This window comes from Lactuca virosa, chromosome 8 (assembly GCF_052849685.1).
Source record: "Lactuca virosa cultivar CGN04683 chromosome 8, Lactuca_virosa_CGN04683_v6, whole genome shotgun sequence".
Classification (NCBI taxonomy): domain Eukaryota; kingdom Viridiplantae; phylum Streptophyta; class Magnoliopsida; order Asterales; family Asteraceae; genus Lactuca; species Lactuca virosa.
In genome coordinates, this window is record NC_136433.1 from 126,993,041 (window position 1) to 127,015,298 (window position 22,258).

Here is a 22,258-nt window from a genome sequence, read left to right on the forward strand (position 1 = left end):
GAAGTCAAAACATGCAAAGTGAAACGCAATAATAATATTAATCCTATATGGTCCCAAAACTTTTTGAGCGTAAATAAAACACTTTTATTTAAACACCATATTGATTACTCATTATTCATTGCTTACTGTTTCAGAAACTCAACTTATTACTCGAATTATAACCACAATTGTCCCATGCTCCAAGCATGCACACTTTGGTTTCCTATGGTCCATACTTTGTAAAATTAGATCAATTGAAAACCTTTTCCAGTGAAACTCATTTCACAATCCCTAATCCTTATCATTAGTGTAAGAATACAAGGTTCTTGCCACTATTAGAATATGTTAGATTCTAACATTTTATGCAACGAACCTTTCGTAAAGTCGTAGCACAAAAGTCACTAGGACTTGGCTAATGAAATTACTAAGTTCTCTATCAAAAATTGTTACAAAACAATTTTATAGATGTGATGTCTCTCACTCAAAGTACATTCCTTTGAACATCCTTTTGCATAAAAGTTTCTAATCTACATAGATTCTTAATATCCAACTCCCATTAATGGAAACATTTCCATATTTGCCATATGACAACTCATTCTTAATAGAATCCTATCTATTCATAATAATGTCAATATAGTCCATCCAATACTATACTTCCAACTACTCACAAGTGACAAATCCTCAGTGAACCTCAGATCGTCCTTTGATAGTTGTTTAATTATTTTAGTCAAAACCGATTCTAGTTCCTTTTTCCCTCTTAATGCCCTAGGCATTTGGAAAATTATAGAATGGTCTAATATTATAGCATATGCAATCGATCCTATACCCGAAGCGTATTGGACACGATGCATAATGTCTCACATAAAGACATGATACTTCATCATCCTTCTACCATAATATTTTATGTGCCCTGTTCCCACAATTCGAACTATGAAGAGGGATGCCGTAATGATAATCGAATTTTGAGAATGCACTATGTATCCTTGACTAAATTTATTAACATTTCTCGATCTAAGCTTTAGAATTTTGAAACGAAGATAATATTCTCTCCCTTAATTATAGCAAAACAACTTTTCAACCCTTGCAACTTTACAAAGTGAATCTTTGTTTTCTATAATTAATATTGCTAACTTGCAATACTTACCATAATAATCATGCTCCCACTAACATGATGATTATTTTCTTACCAGCATAACATTTATGCTCCCACTAGCTTTGACATGTATTCAGAAAACAATTGAACTTCCAGAAAACAATGCTTATTGAATTCCTTAAGTTCACATTTCTAATACCTAATGCTTTGATAAGCCTTTATCTAAGCTTTTTAAGCTCATACACCTTTGCCTTAGATAGCTCACATGTGTGTCTAAATAATTCAGAATTTATGTTACTAAGTCCCAAATGTTCAGATCAATTGCCAAATCTCACAATTCGAACTATGAAAAGGGATGCCGTAATCATAATCGAATTTGAGAATACAATTTTCACAATTGCTATCTTCTTAAAATCTCTCTTAGTGAAAGCATTTCCTCACAATCATTTTCATGAAGGAGGAAAACCTTATGACACTTAGATTTTATGATGTATGTGTTCCTATCCATGTGAATTTGTCAAAACGAAAGTTTGCGACAAATCCAAAACCATATGGACTGAACTTGTTCAATCTTGATTTCTTGCCTCATGGTAACATGAATGCCCACCATGTCTTCCAAGCAACTCACCCTTTCATATCAATGTACTTTCCAGTGATCAAGGTGCTTTGTCTTTATGCATTCAAATGAGAACTCACAGAACTCACACGCATAATTAACTCAATTGGAATGACACAGAAAAAGAGTATGTCATCCACGATAGGCTTTAAACCTCAAGTCGTGTGCTAGTGATGATCAACTAGGTTTACTCTTGATTTGTTCTTGAAACTTTTCAAGACCATTAAGACCCCCACTGACTCCATGACATATAAGATTCTCTTGTCAAGAAACATTTATTGACAAACAAATATTCAAGAGTTAGTGTAGCCTTTTGTCAAGTTTAACACTTCACACAATTGGTCCTGGTTGGTCTTTGTCTTATCCAAGACATCACAATTTACCAATTTCAAATGTGCAAGAATAAGAAAACTTTTCCAAATTCCACATTTTTCGAGTGTTATAAACCTATTTAAGACTTGTCACTCATGTCGGAATCTTGACTCTAAGACTTGATATTGGAACGAAGTATGATTGACTTCTTGATTTAACCATTTCTACAATTCTGGATTCCTCTTCTTAGACATGCAATTGCACTAAGACTCACTTAGAGGATCAATTGAGATATGGTTCTTAATCATTAAGACTTATCATAAAATACAATAAAAGGTACTCTCCCTTCTTCTTAGAATAGAGAAACTTTTATCTTTCTGCCTACTTGATTCTTCTTATTCGTTCTGCTATTGATTGAAACTCTTTCAATCAACTCAAATTATACTTAATCTTATAAGTATAATCATATTTACTAAACTTTAGTAAATCATGACGAATATCTTTATCACTCTTGTGGTGGACTTGATCAACGCACAACCTAGTGTACTCGATCTCCTGGTCCTTCTCTTGACACTTTGCCAAAGAATTAGTCTAATTTCCAAAATATGAAGTTTCTCATTCATCACGCAACCAAGTTGTATGATTCTAAGTTTCTGTCCAATTGAAACTTGGGCGATGAGAATCTTCCTTTATTTGGCAAATCCTCGACATTTCACAAATAACATAATCAAGAATCACATCCAATTCAACATTGCTAAAATTAGAAATACATAAACATCCATTTTCACATATGCCATTTCAAGGATAAATAAATAAGATAAAATCAAAATTTATTTTATGGCGGAAAAATTTGTCCTTACAATGCAATTCTACTGAAAACTATGTTATTACAGATTTCTTAGCAATCTTTCCTAACTCTAAAGTAGCAGCTCAAAAATCCGATCCTCGAATCCATGCGATCGAAATTCATTTCTTCATGATCAGATTCTGCACGCTTCTTCCTTAAGCTTCCTCTCTTTTCTTCGATCCTGCAAAAACATCAAAATGTAATCTTATCACATCATGTATTAAGAATCAACGAACAGGAACTTATAGAGTTAGTTAATAGATTTTACCTGAAGTAGAGCCATACGTCTTAACTCTCCCATCTCTCAGATCTCTCAGGTAAACAGGGCAGCTTCGTCTCTAATGCCCCTTCTCTTGGCAGTAGAAGCAGATGGACTCTTTTGGAATGGCACAAGGAACTATCTCAGAATTTACCTTTTCTGGATTTCCAATGTCACCATTTTCAATGTCCATTAAAGTTTGGGAGTTTGATTTGCCAGACAAATTTGCTTGATCAGCACGCCAAATCATTTCTGATTCAGCAGCTATAAGCAAATAGGTCAAATCAATGAGGGTCACGTCATGGTCCATCATATAGTACTCTCTAACGAACTCACTAATGATTCAGGAAGTGACTGAAGAACCCATTCAACAGCCAACATTTCTGAGATATCGACACCCATCATCCTTAACCTATAAATGTGTGACTTCATCTCTAAGATGTGTGCACACACAGGTTTCCCATCTTCGTGTTTACTTGCCAATAGGGCTTGAGTGAGCTTGAACTTTTCAAGCCTTTGAACTTGTGGGTTAGGGAGAATAATTGGAGGAGGTGGAGGAAGTGAAGCATGACTCTCATTTCCTTGATCGTATCGTGGAACGTCATCTTCATTTGGAAAGCTTGTTCCAAGGGACTTGGGAAGACCATTGTAAGATTTAGACATCTACAAAACGGGAGAAAATTCAAGTTAGTTGATAAGAATCCTTGATGTAACACCCAAATGAAACATCAAGGCTAGGATCCAACACAACATTCTACAACCTAGAAGAGGGATGCCGTAATCTAGTTGCAGAATATTTGAAGGTAGGTAAATGACGATTTACCAATTTCCACCATGAAAAACGAAAAAGACTTTTAAGTTTTAAATGAATTGAAACTCCTAGATCTTTTGAGATTCATTGAACTTTTCAATGGCATGTTTAATCTCGATTATGCCCTTCAAGTTTGCGACTGGGATGCCGAGGATCACAAACAAGGTGTGAATAACCATACGAATCACGTGGTGCACCCAATTGCTACTATCACCTAATCAATGTGCCGGTTAGCCACACACGCTCCATTGATCTATGATAAACATCGAGCCACCCTTCAACACCAATGTCAATCCCAAATTAGTGTGCCGGTTAGCCACACACGCTCCACTAACGTTTGACAAGGGTACGAAGTGTAATTCCATGGATTAGCATACAAATTCACATTTTGCCCTAAAGTAACTAAGATTGGGAATTTGTAAAAGCATTTAGTTACTTTGTACTTCATTATACTTATAATGGAAGGTTTCGTCCTATCCTACCCGTTCGGCTAACGACCCTCCACTAGTCAAGAGTGCGGTGGGTAAGAGTGGATACCCATTCAATCGCCATTTTATAGACAATTTCCTTAAACACCCCTTATAGACCAGCTTCGTGAATGAGGCCTACTAACGGTAAGACTGACTCTTTACTCATATATATAATATTAGACTTTTAATGTTACATATATATAGTATAGGGTGTATATTACACTTTTAAAATACTAGGTGGTTTTATTAACCTTCTCTTTTAATTAAACTTTTAATTAAACTTTTAATTAACTTAACAAAACCATGAGGGTGTAATTTGAACTTCTCAAAATACTAGAGTTTTAGAATTTAAATATTACATAATTAAACTATTAATCAAAATTTTAAACTCCAAAACTTGAGGGCAAGTTTTGAAAAATTTCAAAACATTAGGTTTTAGAATTTAAATATATCAACATTAAACTTTTAATCATGAATTTAAATTCCAAAACTTGAGGGCAAGTTCTGAAACTATTCAAAACATTAGGGTTTAACTATTTAAATTTCAAAAACAAAACTTTTAAGTTCAAATTTAAACTATAAAACCTAAAGGGAGTAATTTGAAACTATTCAAACTTACTAGGGATCAAATAACAAATAATATAAATCAAACAATTAATTTAGTGATTATCTATATTTGACCTAATCCAATTTCTTGCAAGATAAGTTACCCAATTAATACAAATAATCAATTTTAATCATATAAGGAATTTATTATCTAATCAATTGGTAATTATCTTGTGTTTTGGCAAGGATAATCTTTCAATAACAATAAAATTCGAATTTTATCAGTTAAAAACATATAAGGCAATTATTCTTCATCAAAACAGCAAGAAATCCCGAGATATCCTCTGTCTGAGTCCCAAACTCGCCGAGTAGCAATCTGAACTCGCCGAGTAGGGCCAACTCGCCGAGTCCAGATACTGACTCGCCGAGTTGGTACGGGCAGAGGCAAGAAAATCGTTTTTCAGCAAGAATTCGACAATTGCATCACATACAACAGAAACCAATCAAGGCTCTGATACCACTGATGGTTTTTAAGCATAAGAACAATCCTATGTGCTCATACAAACCCTAATGCTTGGATCTAGGTTTTTCTATTGTACATGCAATGAATCCAAGACTTACAAACCCTAGATCTATCAAATAAGAACTGAAATAAGGGTTTAGTAATTACCTTTGATTGTTATATAGCAATAACAATCAATCCTTGCTTTGATTAGCTTCAGAAAGCTTAGTGCCTCAAGTGTTGCACCTCTAATGGAGTCACAAACACCACTAAGCAACTTGGATGAAGAGGGAGGAGAGAGGAGGCACCAAAAAACGGCTGGAAACCCTAGAGGAACTCTTGTCCACGTTTTTGGGGCATTGGGGTCCTATATATACATGTAAGCTATTAGGGTTTACAACTAGGAAACCCTAATCTGACTGCTTAAGCCCTAAGCAGTCCAATGGACCATTCCAGAAGGCCCTTGGACGATTTCTTTATGGTCCTCCATATAGAATTCGTCCATTGCCATCTAATGGATCCTAAGCCCAACTTTGTAACTATCTTATAATTACAATATCAGTCCCCTTAATTTAATTAATCTCTTTTAGTCACAAAATTAATTCTTAATTAATTCTTGACTAATATTAATTAAACTATATGATTCTCCTTTAATATATTATTCTTATAATATATTAATAAATCATAATTAAACCTTTCTCTCTCCTTAATTCATCCTACATATTGCTATGGTGAAGGCAACCCAAAAGGACCATGCTTATAATCGGGTCAAGTACATACCAAAATAGTTATGGACTTAGACACTAATCCAACATCATGATTGAAATTGAAACCACATAAACTATTCTTGAGGCCATAAAAGAAATTAGAGATTAAAATTGATGTTTTGGAAAACCAAAGAGACTACTTATGAAGATTTATCTTATTTTAAAGGGTTGTTGGCACTGTAGCACAACAAAATTTGGCACATTTACACATTTAGTCACTCAAGTATTTTTTGTGCCTAATGGATCATTAAAGTTGAATTTTACCTATTAATTACAAATTACATGACGTGATACAGGAACAACCGGTTACTTGAGTGACTAAATGTGTAAATTCGCCAAAGTTTGTTGTGCTACTGTGCCAAAAACACCATATGGTTTTGCAAGCCACATCAGCATGTCACCCGTAAACCGTATACAATTTCCCCCAAAACCCTTAATTAGTCTGTATTTCCTAACGTTAAGGACCAATTGAACACAAAAAATACTTGGATGACTAAATGTGTAAATTTGCTAAACTTTGTTGTGCTATAATGCCAAAAACCCTAGTTTAAATATAAATATAGTATTTAATTATATATTTACATCACATCATTAATAATTTGTGATAAACCAATTAGCTTTTAACGAATTAATAATTGTCTGTTTTAGTTCGACTACACATGTAAAATAAACCTTGAAATACAGTAAAAAATCCAATTAGTTAAGACATTGATTATACATGTGTACATGGTCTAGTTATATTTTATAATTATACCTCAAATAGACAAAAAAAAAAAAAAAAAAAAAAAAAGATCGCCAAAATTTATAAAATAAACTAAACTTCCCGAACCATTTTATATAAAAATAATAATTATTATTATTAATTTAATAACCATCGATGTATTGATTGTCTTTTAATTAAAAAAATGAAAAACAAAATTATGCATAAACCAAAACCCTAGCGACCGAATCCATTCGAACAAATATTAAAACTAATTTGTTTTGATATGTTATTTAAAACCCGATCCATTTTGAGATTTTATATTTTACCTTTGACACATAATTTTCTAAAACAAAACGACGAATTTTTAGGAGCTGACATTGGGGGTCACGGGTAAGTGCTGCCAGCGCAAATGATTACGATGATCTAGCACACACCACAAAAAGTTCTCAATGGTCGGTTGAAAAAAACCTCATCATCATTGGTGACCCCACCTTTGGACGGTTCTAATCCAACAATCTCAATCGCATCTCCATACCACGTGGCACCATCCAAACAACTTGGAGGCGCTTTACAACATATATGTTGAAATTTTAAATTTGGGTCCCTACCTAAACCGGTTACCGTCTGGCAACCGACTATTTTCCTCCCTAAATCGTTGCATACTACTCTACTATATATAACTGCCACTTAAGCAAACTCCAATCCAAGCTTTCACTCCCTCACTCAAATACAAAAAATATATTACACTAAAAAGGAAAAAAAATGCCAATTTCCAGTATTGCCATTGGAACTCCGGCGGAAGCAAGCTCGCCGGACGTCCTGAAAGCCGCCCTTGCAGAGTTCATTTCGATGCTCATTTTTGTTTTTGCTGGCGAAGGCGCCGGAATGGCATTTGGTAAAACTATTGTATTTCTATTAGTGTTAAATAATAAATGAGTTTCTCGGGTCCCATTCTGGGACCCACAAAAATATCAGAAAACATGTTTTACAGAGTTCTGATTTTATTTGCAGGAAAGTTAACTGATGGTGGTGCAGCGACACCAGCCGGTCTTATTTCCGCATCAATAGCGCATGCTTTTGCGCTGTTTGTGGCGGTGTCGGTTGGTGCTAATATTTCAGGGGGTCATGTGAACCCCGCTGTGACATTTGGATTGTTTGTTGGTGGTCACATTTCGTTTTTGAGAAGTGTTGTATATTGGATTGCACAGTGTCTCGGGTCCGTTGATGCTTGCTTGCTTTTAAAATTTGCAACCGGAGGTTTGGTAAGCAAGTGAACAAAATTTTAATCAAAACAACATAAATTGAAAAAAAAAAAGTAAATTTATTTATATTTTGTGTAGGAAACATCGGCTTTTGCATTTTCATCGGGTGTGGGAGAGTGGAATGCGGTGGTGTTTGAGATAGTGATGACTTTTGGACTAGTGTACACGGTGTACGCAACCGCGGTTGATCCTAAAAAGGGAGATTTGGGGATTATTGCACCACTAGCTATTGGGTTCATAGTTGGTGCAAACATCTTAGCCGGTGGTGCGTTCGATGGTGCGTCTATGAACCCTGCTGTGTCCTTCGGTCCAGCTGTCGTCAGCTGGACCTGGAACAGCCACTGGGTTTACTGGCTAGGCCCGTTTGTGGGTGCGGGTATAGCCGCACTTGTATATGAAATTATTTTTATCGGGTCAAATACCCATGAGCCTCTCACAGCCGTCGATTACTAAGAATCAATTGGATGGTGAAGTGATGGGTTTTAGCTTTTGAATTGTGTTGATGTTTGTTGGGTGTAATGGAAGTTGGTTGTTTTTATTTTCAAGTCTTTTTGCTATGTACTCATGTGAATAGTTTTTGTATGTTCTGAATCAAGTTTTGAATTTTATTCATTTTGTTCAATATTAACTGTCCATTCAATAAAGGACAAAATAGTCATCACGGAGTACAACCAAAATAAAACCAAACCTCAGAATGAAAATTTTACTTTAAGGAACGAAATATGCATATAAGAAAATTTTTAGTTTACCCTAATGTAAATGTGCAATTATTTAAATACTAAAAGGTACATAGTTGCATAAACATACATATATATTTATCGCCTCAATTTTCTATGGTGAGCCTTTACTTTTTCTTTTTCTGTTTCTCATTACGGGTTCGTAGTTTTGAACGTCTTTGCTTGAACAGATAAAGGTACAGTTGTAACCATAGAAATGGGTAACAGATAAGGACCACCTGGAACAAAAAAAGTTTGAAAAGTATAAAGTTTATGAGCAAATTTCCACAAAAAACAAAAAAAGAAAATGAAAAGGGCATATAGTATATACCTTAACAAATGTATAGTAGGTGAAAGGGAGGGCAGAAAAGTAATTTGCAAAAAGATTTTTCTCCATGATAACTGGGAGTGATTGGTACATAATCCACACTAAGAATAAGGAAAAATTGGGTCAGTATTTGCAATGTGTTAAAATTAGAAAACTGTTGAAGAATGTAACAAAGAAACCACTTACTTTCACCCAAAACCCCAATTGGATAAATCACTATGAAGGCTGTGTACCTAGCAAAAATGGTAAAATAGATAAATAAATAAAGAAAAATCTTTATTTTCTCAATTTAATATGAAATTGTATTTCCAAAGTGTGGGTAAAACAAGTAAATCGAACCTGAGGTAGGTAAGGAAAGAGGGACAGTTACCCAAGCAATTCAAAGCATAGAACGGGTACCTAATTATCTGATTTATGAAAAATTGGTCAAAGTACTTTCATTTAATCATAATTTTATGAAGATAATGGAAGATAATGAATATACGCAGAGGTTATAGAAAGAGAGAATTTAATTACCTCCATGCAACACCAAGCAACAAATGTAATGAAAACAGCTGGTGATTTTTGAACCTAGCTATGTGAAAACAGAAAAAACAAAATGAGCACAAAAAGGTAAGCAATTGTTGAAAATATCAAAATTCATGGTAAATTGGAGAATTGCAGACCTCAAGTAGTCTGTGTACAATTGCAATAACGAAATGTGTCCTTCCTCCCCATTGCATTAGAGGGAAGAGAAATCCACTAGGAACAATACCTTGAATACAAAAAAAAAAAATATATATAAAAAACATAAATTTTAGATATATTAAGGTTTGGGGAGTTGTGTTATCCTCTTGTATATACCCACCTAAAGCTCCATGTAACACTTCTATGAATCCAAGAGTTTGTAGCAAGCCTGTTAACAACACAATTTTGTCAAGAATGCAACATTATTGTACTTTAATGTTGTAATATAATCTCGGACAAATTATATGAAGTAGTCAACATATGATAATGATATAACCCAGAGAGTTTCAAGACAAAAGAGTTCATGTAATTATATCTACTGAATAGCCTCTTCTAATACAGTTGACTTTTTTGAACTTTTTCAGAAATCATGAAAATCAGCATTGCTGCAGATACATGATACATTTGATGCATCTCAACAATTATATGCCAAATTAACTAAAATTAAAAGTTACATTGACGATTTTAACTCCTCAATGTTTGATATAACGACTTACAAATCAGATCTCCAGCAGAAGCATACGCGCCGTTGATTGACTTCGTGGATACGAAGTCAATTACAATTCTAAACAAAGCAATTGCCCTGTAATTCTCGAAAACGCCGAACAATGTCAGAACTGTGTGTGTATGTGTGTGTTAGCAGAGGAGATAGAGGAAGATGAACAATCATACCATCCTAAAGCTTGAACGGAGTTGTAAATGAAGAGATAGAGATTCGAGAGACTCGCCATCAGAAGTGAGAAGCTTTTAAGGTTGCTGCAACTCCACCGCCGGGCGGAGTGTTAGACCGGTGGATAAGAAAGATAGCGTTGAAGTGATTTAACGAGGGTGAGCGGTTTCCTTCACCGGTGGTGTTCTCACCCGTCTCGGTAATGTGATGGTGGTTATGCCACGTCTGGACGGGGACGTTTTTTACTTTTCAACCTAAAACAGCGGTCTTATTATATTTCGAGGATAACCACCCCATAAAAATCCTTAAATTCAGCGACTGTTCAATCGGTTTTGGGCTCTAAGCAAACAAAAATTTTAGGGCCCTTTGACATTTACTATACTTAATGTTATAAACACTATCTTTTATCCGGCTGCTGCCTTGAGATTTGAGAATAGAACTAGAAGATAAATGAAAAGCTCAAATCTGAAAAACTAAAAACTCAAATGCTGAAATTCGTTTAAACGTGATTCACTCAGTGATTGTATATTCTATAAATGTAATCTGTTGTAATCAATGAAAAATGTCGATCGAATCAAAAATCACATAGCTAAAAAAATAAAAACTGAAAAGTTATAAGTATTAACCCTAATCAAGTAATCAGATGACTTCACTTCAGATAATGGAAAAATAAAAAGTGAAAAGTGAAAAAATCCCACATACCGATTCAGTGAAACCCTTGAATCATCAGAATTCAGAAAATTTTGAACAATGGATTTATCAGAACTTGTGGAGAAGCACAGAATGGAGAAGGAAGAGTGTTTCAGTGGTTCAGATGTTCAAGAATTGAAAAGAAGAAGAGCAGAACTGCTAATCAGATTCTGATAATTTTGAGCAGCCGCTGAGAAGAAGAGAACTGTGATCGTCGTTTGTAGAAGAAGAATAAACGGATTGCGAGGCGTGTGCAGCGAGCAACGATTCAATGAATATAAATTGGACTGTATTGGATATTTGGGTTAAGTTAGTGGGGGCCCTAAGCCCTACCTTTGTTTATAAACACATAAAGCCGGCCCTGCTTAAATTTAACATAAATATAGAAATATATCGATTTATCCTTTTGGTGGATTTTAGTTTTAATAATACTGGATACTTATAACCTTTTTTCAATTTAACCATTTTGTGTATTTATGGTTCATTAAAACCTTTACGTTTGACAGAAATGTTTGATTTTATCTTTTTTTTGTTCATAAAAACCCTTAAATTTGGTTTTTTTGTTCATTAAAATCTTAAATTTGGTTTTTTTGTTCATTAAACTTGTAAAACATTGCGCTTAGCCATAATTCTCACAAAGTAGTGGGGAGTTTCTTCTAAGTAACATATCTCATGTATTACTACATCAAGTTCTATAACTGATAAAAGGTCTATATCAAAGAAATATACCATAATGACTTTCCTATTAAAGTATTTCCTTCATAGTGATTTGCTTAAATACCCACCATGATGCAGTTTTATTCCAAAAGATGTCATTTTCGGCTAAAAAAACATAGTATAGTAAGAACAAAGAAATTCATGTGAACATATTATTAAACTAAAAAACGTTTAAAATTAAATTGATCAACATAAGCAAAAACAGGATCAACATTTTGGAAGGCATCACACATACCATGGATAACATTAACTTCCTCTCGTGTCCAATCATTAGTATTGTTCACAACTAAATGATGATCAAACTTATATGTAAATAAGAAGATGATGAACAGTTAAAAAGTTTTTTTTTTTGGGTGGGGGGGGGGTGGGGAAAGGTTGACATAAGCTTGATGCAATCAAAATTATTATTTGATGTTTGAGGGTGGCAATAATGGTGGGGATAAGAAGAAGTTGCAGGGCAGAGCTAATATTTTATGTAACACCTCAAAAAGTTTAAACTTTTTAAATGTTATGGTTATAAAAAGATTTGGGTATTAACCTACATCTAATAAAAACCAGCCCCACAAACACATTTACAATTAAAACTTTGGGTGTTATCATTAAGCGTCATACAAACCATAGCAATCAAATATGAATTACATCAATATCATTAATAAAGAACTTGACAACCTCCTGTCCATTCTCTATATCTTAACTTCTAACTTCCATCTATCATATTTAATCCTCAAGTATAACCTGGGATACATGACATTAAAAAGATATACATAAGACAATAATGTCTTGTGAGATACACGAGTTAGTGACCCAAAACATTTATCACATTTTCATCAAAAACATTTTAAAGCATTTCATGAAAACCATTTCATACAAACATAACATAACATATCATATCATCTCATACATAGCATACAATATCATATCATTAGATTTCTTTATTCATTTCCAAGACCGAGGTGGAAAGAAAAAACCAATCCACAAAGGTATCATAACTGGCCAAGGTGGACATAACCAAATCAACCCACCAAGGTATCATAGTTGGCCAAGGTGAACATAACCAAATTAGTCTGCCAAGGTATCATGATAGGACATCTACTTCGCGACAGGGAAGGTACCACCCCAATAGATTCCTCTAGTGCCTCTTATGAGGTATCATGGCCCGGACAATTTTCATTTTGTCTTTTTTTATTTACTTTCTTTTTAGCTTTCACATTCCCCATTATCAATACTCATATCATCATTTATAATATCATATGTTACTAGAAAGATATACTTTGAAAAGACACATTTCACATATCATAATATTTGTTCTTCCAAAACATTCTTTTACTTTAAAAAACGTTCTTACTTTCAAGACATTCTTTCAAAACATTATTTTCAAAAAACATGTAACACTTTCATTTCAAAATGTTTCGTATATTTGTTAGGTGCATAAATTTCACCTTTTCATATGTCTACATCATGTTTATTCGTAGCATTACATTGCATTTTAGTATAACTTTGCATACATTTTGCATTTTTGGGACATTTTCGAGGATCATTCTACTTTTCACCATTTTTGTAGATGTTTTAGGGACATTTGAGGATTTGGCATGCTTAGGATGTTCGAGGGAAGCTCTATGCAAAATTTCAGAAGAGTCGAAGAAAGCGAAAAAAATGGAAGTGGAGACTTATTCAGGGGATTCCACGGTCGTGGAATGCCATGCCTTTACCATTCCACGACCGTGGAATGAGGATTTCAGCATTTCAACATTTTTTCTATTCCGAGGGCGTGGAATCGCTGCCGACAGTTTTATTTGATTTTCCAACTTCCGTTTTAAAGAGTTTTCGGGGGCCATTTTGAACACAACTTCGACTAAGACTTCCCAAGGGGTGATTTTCATCAATTTTATCTTCAATTAGCACTTTGGAAACATTTAGATTTCGAATTTGTAAGTTTGTTTGAAGATTTAACTTGTTGAATTTGTGCTTTGATTTAGCCATGTCTGGCAACGGTGAGAGATGCCGCTGCAAATGGTGAGAGATGACGGCCAGAAAAACAGTGAGAGATGTTGCTGCTGTTAGATTAGTGTGAAACATCCCAAAATACGACCCAAAAATTTTGTTTTAATATTACTAAAAATCACATCATCGAATGTCATACATACTAAGAACCATAGAATGAGTAACTCAAAAGTCAAGTAACAGTGTCAAAACAAATACTGTATCAATCATATCAAAATATCTGAATAAAACTCCCATGATAAAACTGAAGTTGTGGTGTGTGCCATGCCATCATCCCGAGCTCTTCCCCTTACTTGCGGAAGTACCTGAAACCAAAAGCTGAAACTGTAAGCACAAAGCTTAGTGAGTTCCCCCAAACTACCACATACCATACAATGACATATAAGCAAATACTGGGCCCCGCCCACTGCATCGGGCCCCGCCCGACATCGGACCGAAGTCCGGAACTAGCTTGGGCCCCGCCCACTACATCGGGCCCTGCCCGGCATCGGACCGAAGTCCGGAACTAGCTTGGGCCCCGCCCACTACATCGGGCCCCGCCCGACATCGGACCGAAGTCCGGAACTAGCTTGGGCCCCGCCCACTACATCGGGCCCCGCCCGCATCGGACCGAGGTCCGGAACTAGCTTGGGCCCCGCCCGGCATCGGACCGAAGTCCGTAACTGACTGAACATAGCATCGCATAATCATAACTAGTAGCATAAACACATATACTGCATACTGCATCGGACCAAAGTCCGGAACACATAACACAAGACATGCTTGAATCACAAAGACCTCAAGCACACTGAACTACTGCATCAGACCGAAGTCCAGAACTACTGCTAACTAAACGGGCCGGCATTGTAGCCGTAGACCTGTTCCTACTGGAAGGAAACTCACCTCACACTGCTGAAGTCCCGTAGACACAATCCCCCACTACTGAAATCCCGCAGACTCAACCCCAGCTGCTGGATGACAGATTTCTGAACTGTCAACACCAAAATAACACCCAATTAATAATTGGGTCCCAACTCATAACCATAAGTCCATACTTGGGTAAAAGACTACTTTACCCCTATCTTAGCTTGACTCTAGCCCAAGGCCCAAACCAAAGGCCCAAAAGTCTAATAATGGACCAAGACCCAACTATGGCCCAATTTTCCAAATTGGGCCCAAACCTCTACATGGACTTCCCTTAAGGCCCAATTATTCAGTCCAGTCCAACATGTCTCATTCTAAGGGCCCAATATCATACAACCATCTAGGCCCAAAACTATGGCCCATCTATGGCCCAATTTTCCAAATTGGGCCCAATCCTTCATGTGGGCCTTACCCTAAAGCCCAACTAATTACTCTAGTCCATTTGATTATTCTTGGATGGCCCAACACAAAGCCCAATTGAATATTAGGGTTTTCTTACTTAGCCCATTAAGGACTTAATCCATTAAGTCCTTTACTCTACTAGATAATTGACATGGAGAAATTGGGCTTAATACACAATCCAATCTCAATGACCCAAAAGTGGGTCCAATAAGTCCAAGGCCCAAATACTTGCAATTAGGGTTTTCTAAACCCTAATTAGGGTTTTTCACCCAAACATGGCCCAAAAAGTAATCCTTAAGCCCATTAGGGTTTTGCTAGGTCAATTAGGGTTTGCTAGTGGGGCACCACCCACTACCACCTCGGGTAGTGGTGGTTAACGGCGGCACACGGCGGCAGCCACCACCTTACGGTGGTGGTTATTATTTTCATTATTCATTGCTAATTACAGATACAATGCTTGAACCCAAAAGTACACACACACACACTGACTAACATAATACACACACAGCCACCCTAGTGGTGGTCGGTGGTGGTGGAGGGTGGCCGTGGCTTTATCCGGCCAAACAACCACCTACAACCTTATGAAAACCGAATACAACAGATCTACTAAGATACACACCCATACACAAACTCGTAGCAGCGACTAGTGGTGTCAAGATCTGGAAGAAGGCGGCAGAAGGAGGCTTATACGGCGGCAGGAAGGTAATGGCCACCATGGGGCTGCCATGGTGGTTCCCACGCTTTTCTGGCCAACAGCAAGTAGGCACGCACACACGGAGACGAGCTGAGCAAGGGAAACGCACCCTAATCACAGCTACCCTTGCAGCGGCTCATGGCGGTCGGAAGAAAATAAGCGATGGAACAGCCTCCTCGTGGTTGAACAGGCGATGGCGGCGGCGGCTGGCTGCACTCATGACGACAGATGGCGAGCAGCAGCAGCGAGATTAGCATCCACAGCGGCGGCGCCAATGACCGGGAAAGAGTGCCAGCCGCAACAGGAGAACGTCCAATGACAGGGGTGGTCTTCAGCGAGAACGGCAGCAGCGCCTCCACGGTGCTTATTCGACCGGACACTGTGGTTCTTCCCCCTCTATACGCTACGTCCGACGATTTGGCTTCACCGGTTTCTGTCTTCACGGCGGCTGGGAGATTGCGACGGCTAGAAGAGAGGTGAGGCGAGGGTGGCTGCTGGAGGATCTCCGATGATGGCGGCTGCCTTCATGAGCTAGGGTTAGAGTCACCGGGTGAAGGGTCTTATATACCCTGATCCCATAAATAAGTTTCCCATATTGGCAGATTCGGTCCCTCCTTCCTTCTTTTCTTTCAAAATAAGTTCATATTTTACACTTTTAACCCTGTCTTCAGAAATATTTACAACTGAATCCAAAACTTACCTTTTAAGCCCTGCGCCCATAAATTTCTTTCATAATAGGTCCCTAAATCACCAATAAATCCTTAAGCCTTCAAATCTTTTCAATTTAAGTTCCGAACGTACACTTTTAACCCTCGACTTTCAAAATTCTTCACAACTTAGTCCGGGACTTACATTTATTAATTTATTTAAATAAACGGGGTGTTACATAGTGTTTAAGTCCATAACTATATTTGGCATGTACTTGACCCGGTTGTAGCATGGTCATTTTGGGTTGCCTTCACATTGGTGACTAGACAGGATGACTGTTGAGGAGAGAGGCTGATTTATTGTTAAGAATAATGAATTGGGGTATAAATATGATTTGTTAATATATTATATGAATAACATATTAATTTGGAATCATATTGTTAATTAGTATTTAATCAGAAATTAATTAGGAATTAATTTTGGGATTAAAGGAATTAATTAAAGTGCAGGGGCTGTTTTGTAATTATTTGATAGTTGAGACTTTGGGCCATTAGATCACCTTTATTAAGGCTTGGCCAAAAATCCTAGAAGGATCTAGGAGTTTTCGTCCAAGGGCTTAAGGAAAGGAGTCCATGGGTTTGCTTAGGCCCTAAGCTAAGGGATTAGGGTTTCCACCTTGAAACCCTAGTTGACTTCAACTATAAATAGCACGCTAAGGCACTCAAAATCGGCACCCCTTGGAGAAACCCTAGTAGGATTGTTTGTGTAAAACCCATCATCTTCAACTCTCATGGGCCAAGAAGATTGTCACACCCCTGAACCGGGACGACGGAAACGTCCGGGGGCGGGTGACTTCATCTTGTAATATCATAACAATTGATCATAATTGAAACATAGCCATCCAAACATCATACATTACAAATACCAACACGTATTGCTTACAACTTTGTATTTGTCCATGAAATTACATCCCAAAAATAACACAATGTATGACATTTCAAAAATACAACAATTATCCAAAAATCCATAGCTGCAAACTTGCTTACTGAGTCCCTAAGAATACAAGTTGTTTTGAAAAGCGTCAACATAGAATGTTGGTGAGTTCATAAGCACATTTGTAAGAAAACTTTGTATTAGTTTGTAAACTCTAGAAAATCCAATATTTTCTGTAAAAATAGTTTGTGACTCTCGTTTCAAATCATGTATAACTGCATGTGTATTCTTCGTTTACCTTGTTTGAAATTATATAAAGAGTGTTCCCAGAAAATCCTATCTTTTCTGATATACGAAAAGTTGTGGTCTTAAAACCCTAAGACCAGAGTGATGAAATTAGTTGCAAAACCGACGTCACGCAGTTTTGTACTTTATAAAATGAGTAGAGTATATGTTATGCGTAAATTTTAAAAGAATATTGTTATTCTCTATGTGAGTCGTTACAACCATACTAATATGACTAAAGCGCCTGTCTTGACGTTCTTCAGGCGTTGGTTTCTAAAGATAATTGTCACCCTAGACTGGCCTGTCTAGCTGTAGCGAGCAACTCAGGTGTGGGGGTGTCAACCCCGTATAGATCTATACACAATATCCCGCTCTCCCTTCAGGAGACTCTGGTTATAACTACAGGACTTACGATGTACACTAGGTAGGTATGAGTGAAGGAGTGTCTCACAAGAGCCTTAACGAAATTTACGCGAATATTGAACCCATTATTTAACGTTATTAATAATGTTACTAGTGTATATTTTCGACTACAAATTATAACACGCAATAATTCCTGTCGTAATTTATACAGTTTACTATAAATGTTCAAAAATAGCCCATTTTTACTATTGTTGTAAAAAATAGCCCATTTTTACCATAATTATCAAAAATAGCCCATTTTTACTATTGTTGTAAAAAATAGCCCATTTTTACCATAATTGTCAAAAATAGCCTATTTTTACTATTATTGTCAAAAATATCCCATTTTTGCCATAATTGTGAAAAATAGCCCATTTTTACTATTGTTGTAAAAAATAGTCCATTTTTACCATAATTGCCAAAACTAGCCCATTTTTACCATTATGGTCGAAAATAGCCCATTTTGAGTGAAATTTCCATATTTTCCCATTTTTCAAGTTTTCATGACAAAATTTTGCTTTAACATTTTCTTGGACATATTTTTGTGATCTTAAACACAAATCAAGAAAATTATTTCTTTTCACCTAGCAACTTGTTTCCATTTTTGACAAACACCAAGATAAATGAAAACATATCAAGATAACTACTGCTCCAACAACTCGAGACTTAGCAAAATCTCAAGTTATTGGAGTGTAAGCATGAAATATCAACCTTTCATCACATATAAACATACACACACACACAAAATACATGCAAATATACAAAGATCTTCACAAGACTAGACTTGTATCCTCCCCCAAAAGAAAAAAACTCGAAAATAAGGGGTATGAAGCTCACCATGGGGGATTTTTCGAGTTGTAGAGGAAGATGGAGAAGGTTTTCGGCCCTAGCTTGCTTTCTTGAGAAGATTTTCAAGTGAAAGGTGGTTCTAGGAAGCATGGACACGAAAATGGAGTAGTTTGAGGAATGATCTTAGTATAATTTGTAAATAAAACATCTTAAGTTTGATAGGAACTTACCAAGTGTATAATGCTTGAAGGCAAACTTCTTGAAACACACTACACACTCATAAATTTATTGGAGAAGGAAGGAGAGAACAATTGAAGATTAGAGAGGAAACGGAGTGAGAAATGAAGTTGGAAATGAATTGTGGAGATAAGGAGGGAGGGGTCGGCCGATGAAGGGGGAGAGGAGTTGGTGATAGGGGTTGACTCTAGCTTGGGTGATGTGAATGTCATGGTTGTTTGTTGGGCAATAGGCATGGATACATGGAGTGTAAATTTGAGGTGGCATCAAGTTATGAACTCTTGTTTTTCCTTTTTTTTTAAAACCGATCGGCCCAAGGAGGAGAGGGAAGTTGGGTTCGATTTTTCAAGTTTGGTCGAGAACACCTTAGGCCCATTAAGGATTTTCGGCTTATGTGCGTTTTTAGGCTTGACTCGGGCTCAAGGAAGGTTTCGGCCCAATAATAGGTCCAAAAGAAATGGATTAGGCCTAATAAAATTTTTGGTTTAGTAAGAGGGCCGAATAGAGATTTTTGGCCCATTAGGGCCCAAAGAATGGTCTTTGGCCCAACGAGACTTTGTGTGAAGGCTTTCGGCCCAAAAGGGCCCATTATAGGGTTTTTGGCCCAAAATATTTCCTAATAGAGGTATTCGGCCCAATATGTATTTTTCACGGCCCAATAAGGGTCTTACGACCCAAAACTATGTCAAATAAAAGGTTTCGGCCCATTAGGGCCCAAAAGATAATTTCGGCCCAAAAGGACCAATTTGAGAGGTTATCGGCCCATTAGGGCCCAATAGGAGAGTCTTGGCCCAAATAGGGGCTTGGGCTAAGGCCCAAAATGATGAATTTTGGCTTATTGAGTCGAGTTTTGGGTTTACACAAAGTGATTTCGCCTTGAATCACAATTTTTGGATGAACAACTTAAATAATATTTAAGTTTGATTTATACTAAATGTAGGGTTACAAGGTTACACGAAGAAGTTATCTTGTACAAAGATAGAAATCATAACCCTAATATGCTAGTTGTGACATCATCCCCCCGTTAGAGGGAATTTCGTCCCAAAATTCTTTTGAAAGTAATCCTTAAGAACTAGAGAACAGGTCGGGGTATTTTTGCCTCATTTGATCCTCGCGTTCCAATATGAATTCAGGTCCGCGTTTGGCACTCCATCGAACCTTCACAATCGGAATGCGACTTTGTTTCATACGTTTCACTTCTCTATCCATGATTTCGACCGGTTCTTCAACGAACATGAGGTTTTCATTCACCTCAATCTCGTCAAGTGGAACAATGAGGGGTTCGTCCGATAGGCATTTCTTCAGGTTTGATACATGAAAGACATGGTGTATGTTGCTAAGCTCCGACGGTAGCTACATCTTGTAAGCCACCGGACCGATCCTGGCAAGGATTTCGAATGGTCCGATGTATCGTGGATTTAACTTTCCTCGCCTTCTAAATCGTATCATCCCTTTCCAGGGAGAGACTTTTAGCAACACACGATCTCCTATTTGAAATTCTAGAGGCTTTCGCCTTTGGTCTGCGTAGCTCTTCTGTCGGTCCCGAGATGCCTGGAGTCGTGCTTTGATCTGGACGATTTTCTCAGTTCTTTCTCGGATGATCTCGGGTCCTGTGAGAGTGCTGTTTGGTACCTGTCCCCTATCCAGTTGGGTGTCTCCTACCTCATCCCAACAGAGAGGTGATCTGCATTTATGGCCGTATAAGGCCTCGAAGGGAGCGACCTTAATGCTTGTGTGGTAGCTGTTGTTGTATGAGAATTCCACCAGTGGCAAGTAGGCATCCCAAGCCTTGCCGAAATCTATCACACAGGCCCTTAACATGTCCTCCAATGTTTGGATAGTCCTCTCACTCTGTCCATCGGTCTCGGGATGGTAGACGGTGCTCATATCGAGCTGAGTTCCCAATGCTTTCTGGAGTGACTGCCAAAACCGAGAGGTAAACCTACTGTCTCTTTCCGAGATAGTAGATATTGGCACGCCATGTAATCTCACAATCTCCTTTATGTAAATCCGGGTTAGTCTCTCTATTTTATACGTTTCCTTTATTGGTAGGAAATGGGCGGATTTGGTCAACCGATCGACAATCACCCAAATGGCATCCAGTCCGTCTGCCGACTTAGGCAATTTGGTTATAAAATCCATTGTTATTCATTCCCATTTCCACTCGGATATCACTGGTTGTTGTAATAATCCCGAGGGCTTCTGATATTCTACTTTAAGTTTTACGCAAGTCAGGCACTTGCTCACGTAGGTAGAAATCTTAGCTTTCATATTCAGCCACCAATAATGTTGTTTGATATCCAGGTACATTTTGTCAGAACCCGGGTGGACGGAGTATCGTGTCTTGTGTGCTTCATTCATGACCACGTCTCTGAACCCTCCAAATTTTGGGGCCCAGATCCAATCCATGAGATAGTATGCCTCGTCCTCTTTGAGTGCGAGATTATTATCCATCCCACGTAAAGCTTCGTTTGCGACGTTCTCCAGTTGTAAGGCTTCCGGTTGAGCCTCCTTGATTTGCGAAGACAAGTGGGAATGGATGGTTATCGTTAGTGTTCTTACCCGGCGGCCCGAGTATTCTTTTCGGCTTAAGGCATCAGTGTAAAGCCCGTGTTTTTAGGCTAGACATTAATGATGATGTAATAGTCTAGGCCAACATTTGTAATTTGTTTTGAAATAATAAGATGTATTATTTTATTATTATGTGTTTTATGCTTAATTATTATAATTTAATGAATTAAGGATAAAAATAAGCGTCAAAAATAATTTTTAGATAAACCTGATATCTATAAAGAAAGTTGAAGTGGTTAAAACAAGGATTTCGGAGAAATAAAGAATACCGAAATCCGAGTTATAACGAAGAAGTTATGACTTGTTGAAGTTTCACGACAGAACCGGCATGACGCTGTGTGACATAAAAAGTGAATTTTCTATAAAGTGCTTTTTAGCC

The 22,258-nt window shown here is 37.1% G+C and overlaps 2 protein-coding genes across 2 annotated transcripts; one reads left to right on the top strand and one right to left on the bottom strand.

The window, feature by feature from the left end:
* Positions 1 to 7,609: 7,609 nt before the first annotated feature.
* Positions 7,610 to 8,712, top strand: TIP1;3 (tonoplast intrinsic protein 1;3). Its single transcript, XM_079063919.1, has 3 exons — positions 7,610 to 7,800; positions 7,917 to 8,167; positions 8,246 to 8,712. Exons 1-3 carry the CDS (start codon positions 7,668 to 7,670, stop codon positions 8,618 to 8,620), a joined length of 759 nt encoding a protein of 252 aa, XP_078920045.1. The 5' UTR covers positions 7,610 to 7,667; the 3' UTR covers positions 8,621 to 8,712.
* A 206-nt stretch (positions 8,713 to 8,918) lies between these two features.
* LOC145129200 (Protein-tyrosine phosphatase-like, PTPLA) lies at positions 8,919 to 10,864 on the bottom strand. The gene is made up of 9 exons (XM_079063920.1): positions 10,610 to 10,864; positions 10,435 to 10,520; positions 10,059 to 10,106; positions 9,877 to 9,965; positions 9,728 to 9,781; positions 9,551 to 9,618; positions 9,398 to 9,444; positions 9,215 to 9,312; positions 8,919 to 9,122 (listed from the first exon to the last, which is right to left on the bottom strand). Exons 1-9 carry the CDS (start codon positions 10,666 to 10,668, stop codon positions 9,012 to 9,014), a joined length of 660 nt encoding a protein of 219 aa, XP_078920046.1. The 5' UTR covers positions 10,669 to 10,864; the 3' UTR covers positions 8,919 to 9,011.
* Between the last annotated feature and the right edge of the window lie 11,394 nt (positions 10,865 to 22,258).

Excerpts from the sequence above, each read along its gene's own strand:
- LOC145129200 (XM_079063920.1), bottom strand. The coding sequence starts at position 10,668 with ATGGCGAGTCTCTCGAATCTCTATCTCTTCATTTACAACTCCGTTCAA. Across the intron at positions 10,521-10,609 it reads TCCGTTCAAGCTTTAGGATG|GGCAATTGCTTTGTTTAGAA; the intron begins GTATGATTGTTC and ends CGAGAATTACAG. Across the intron at positions 9,123-9,214 it reads CCTACTATACATTTGTTAAG|GTGGTCCTTATCTGTTACCC; the intron begins GTATATACTATA and ends TTTTTGTTCCAG.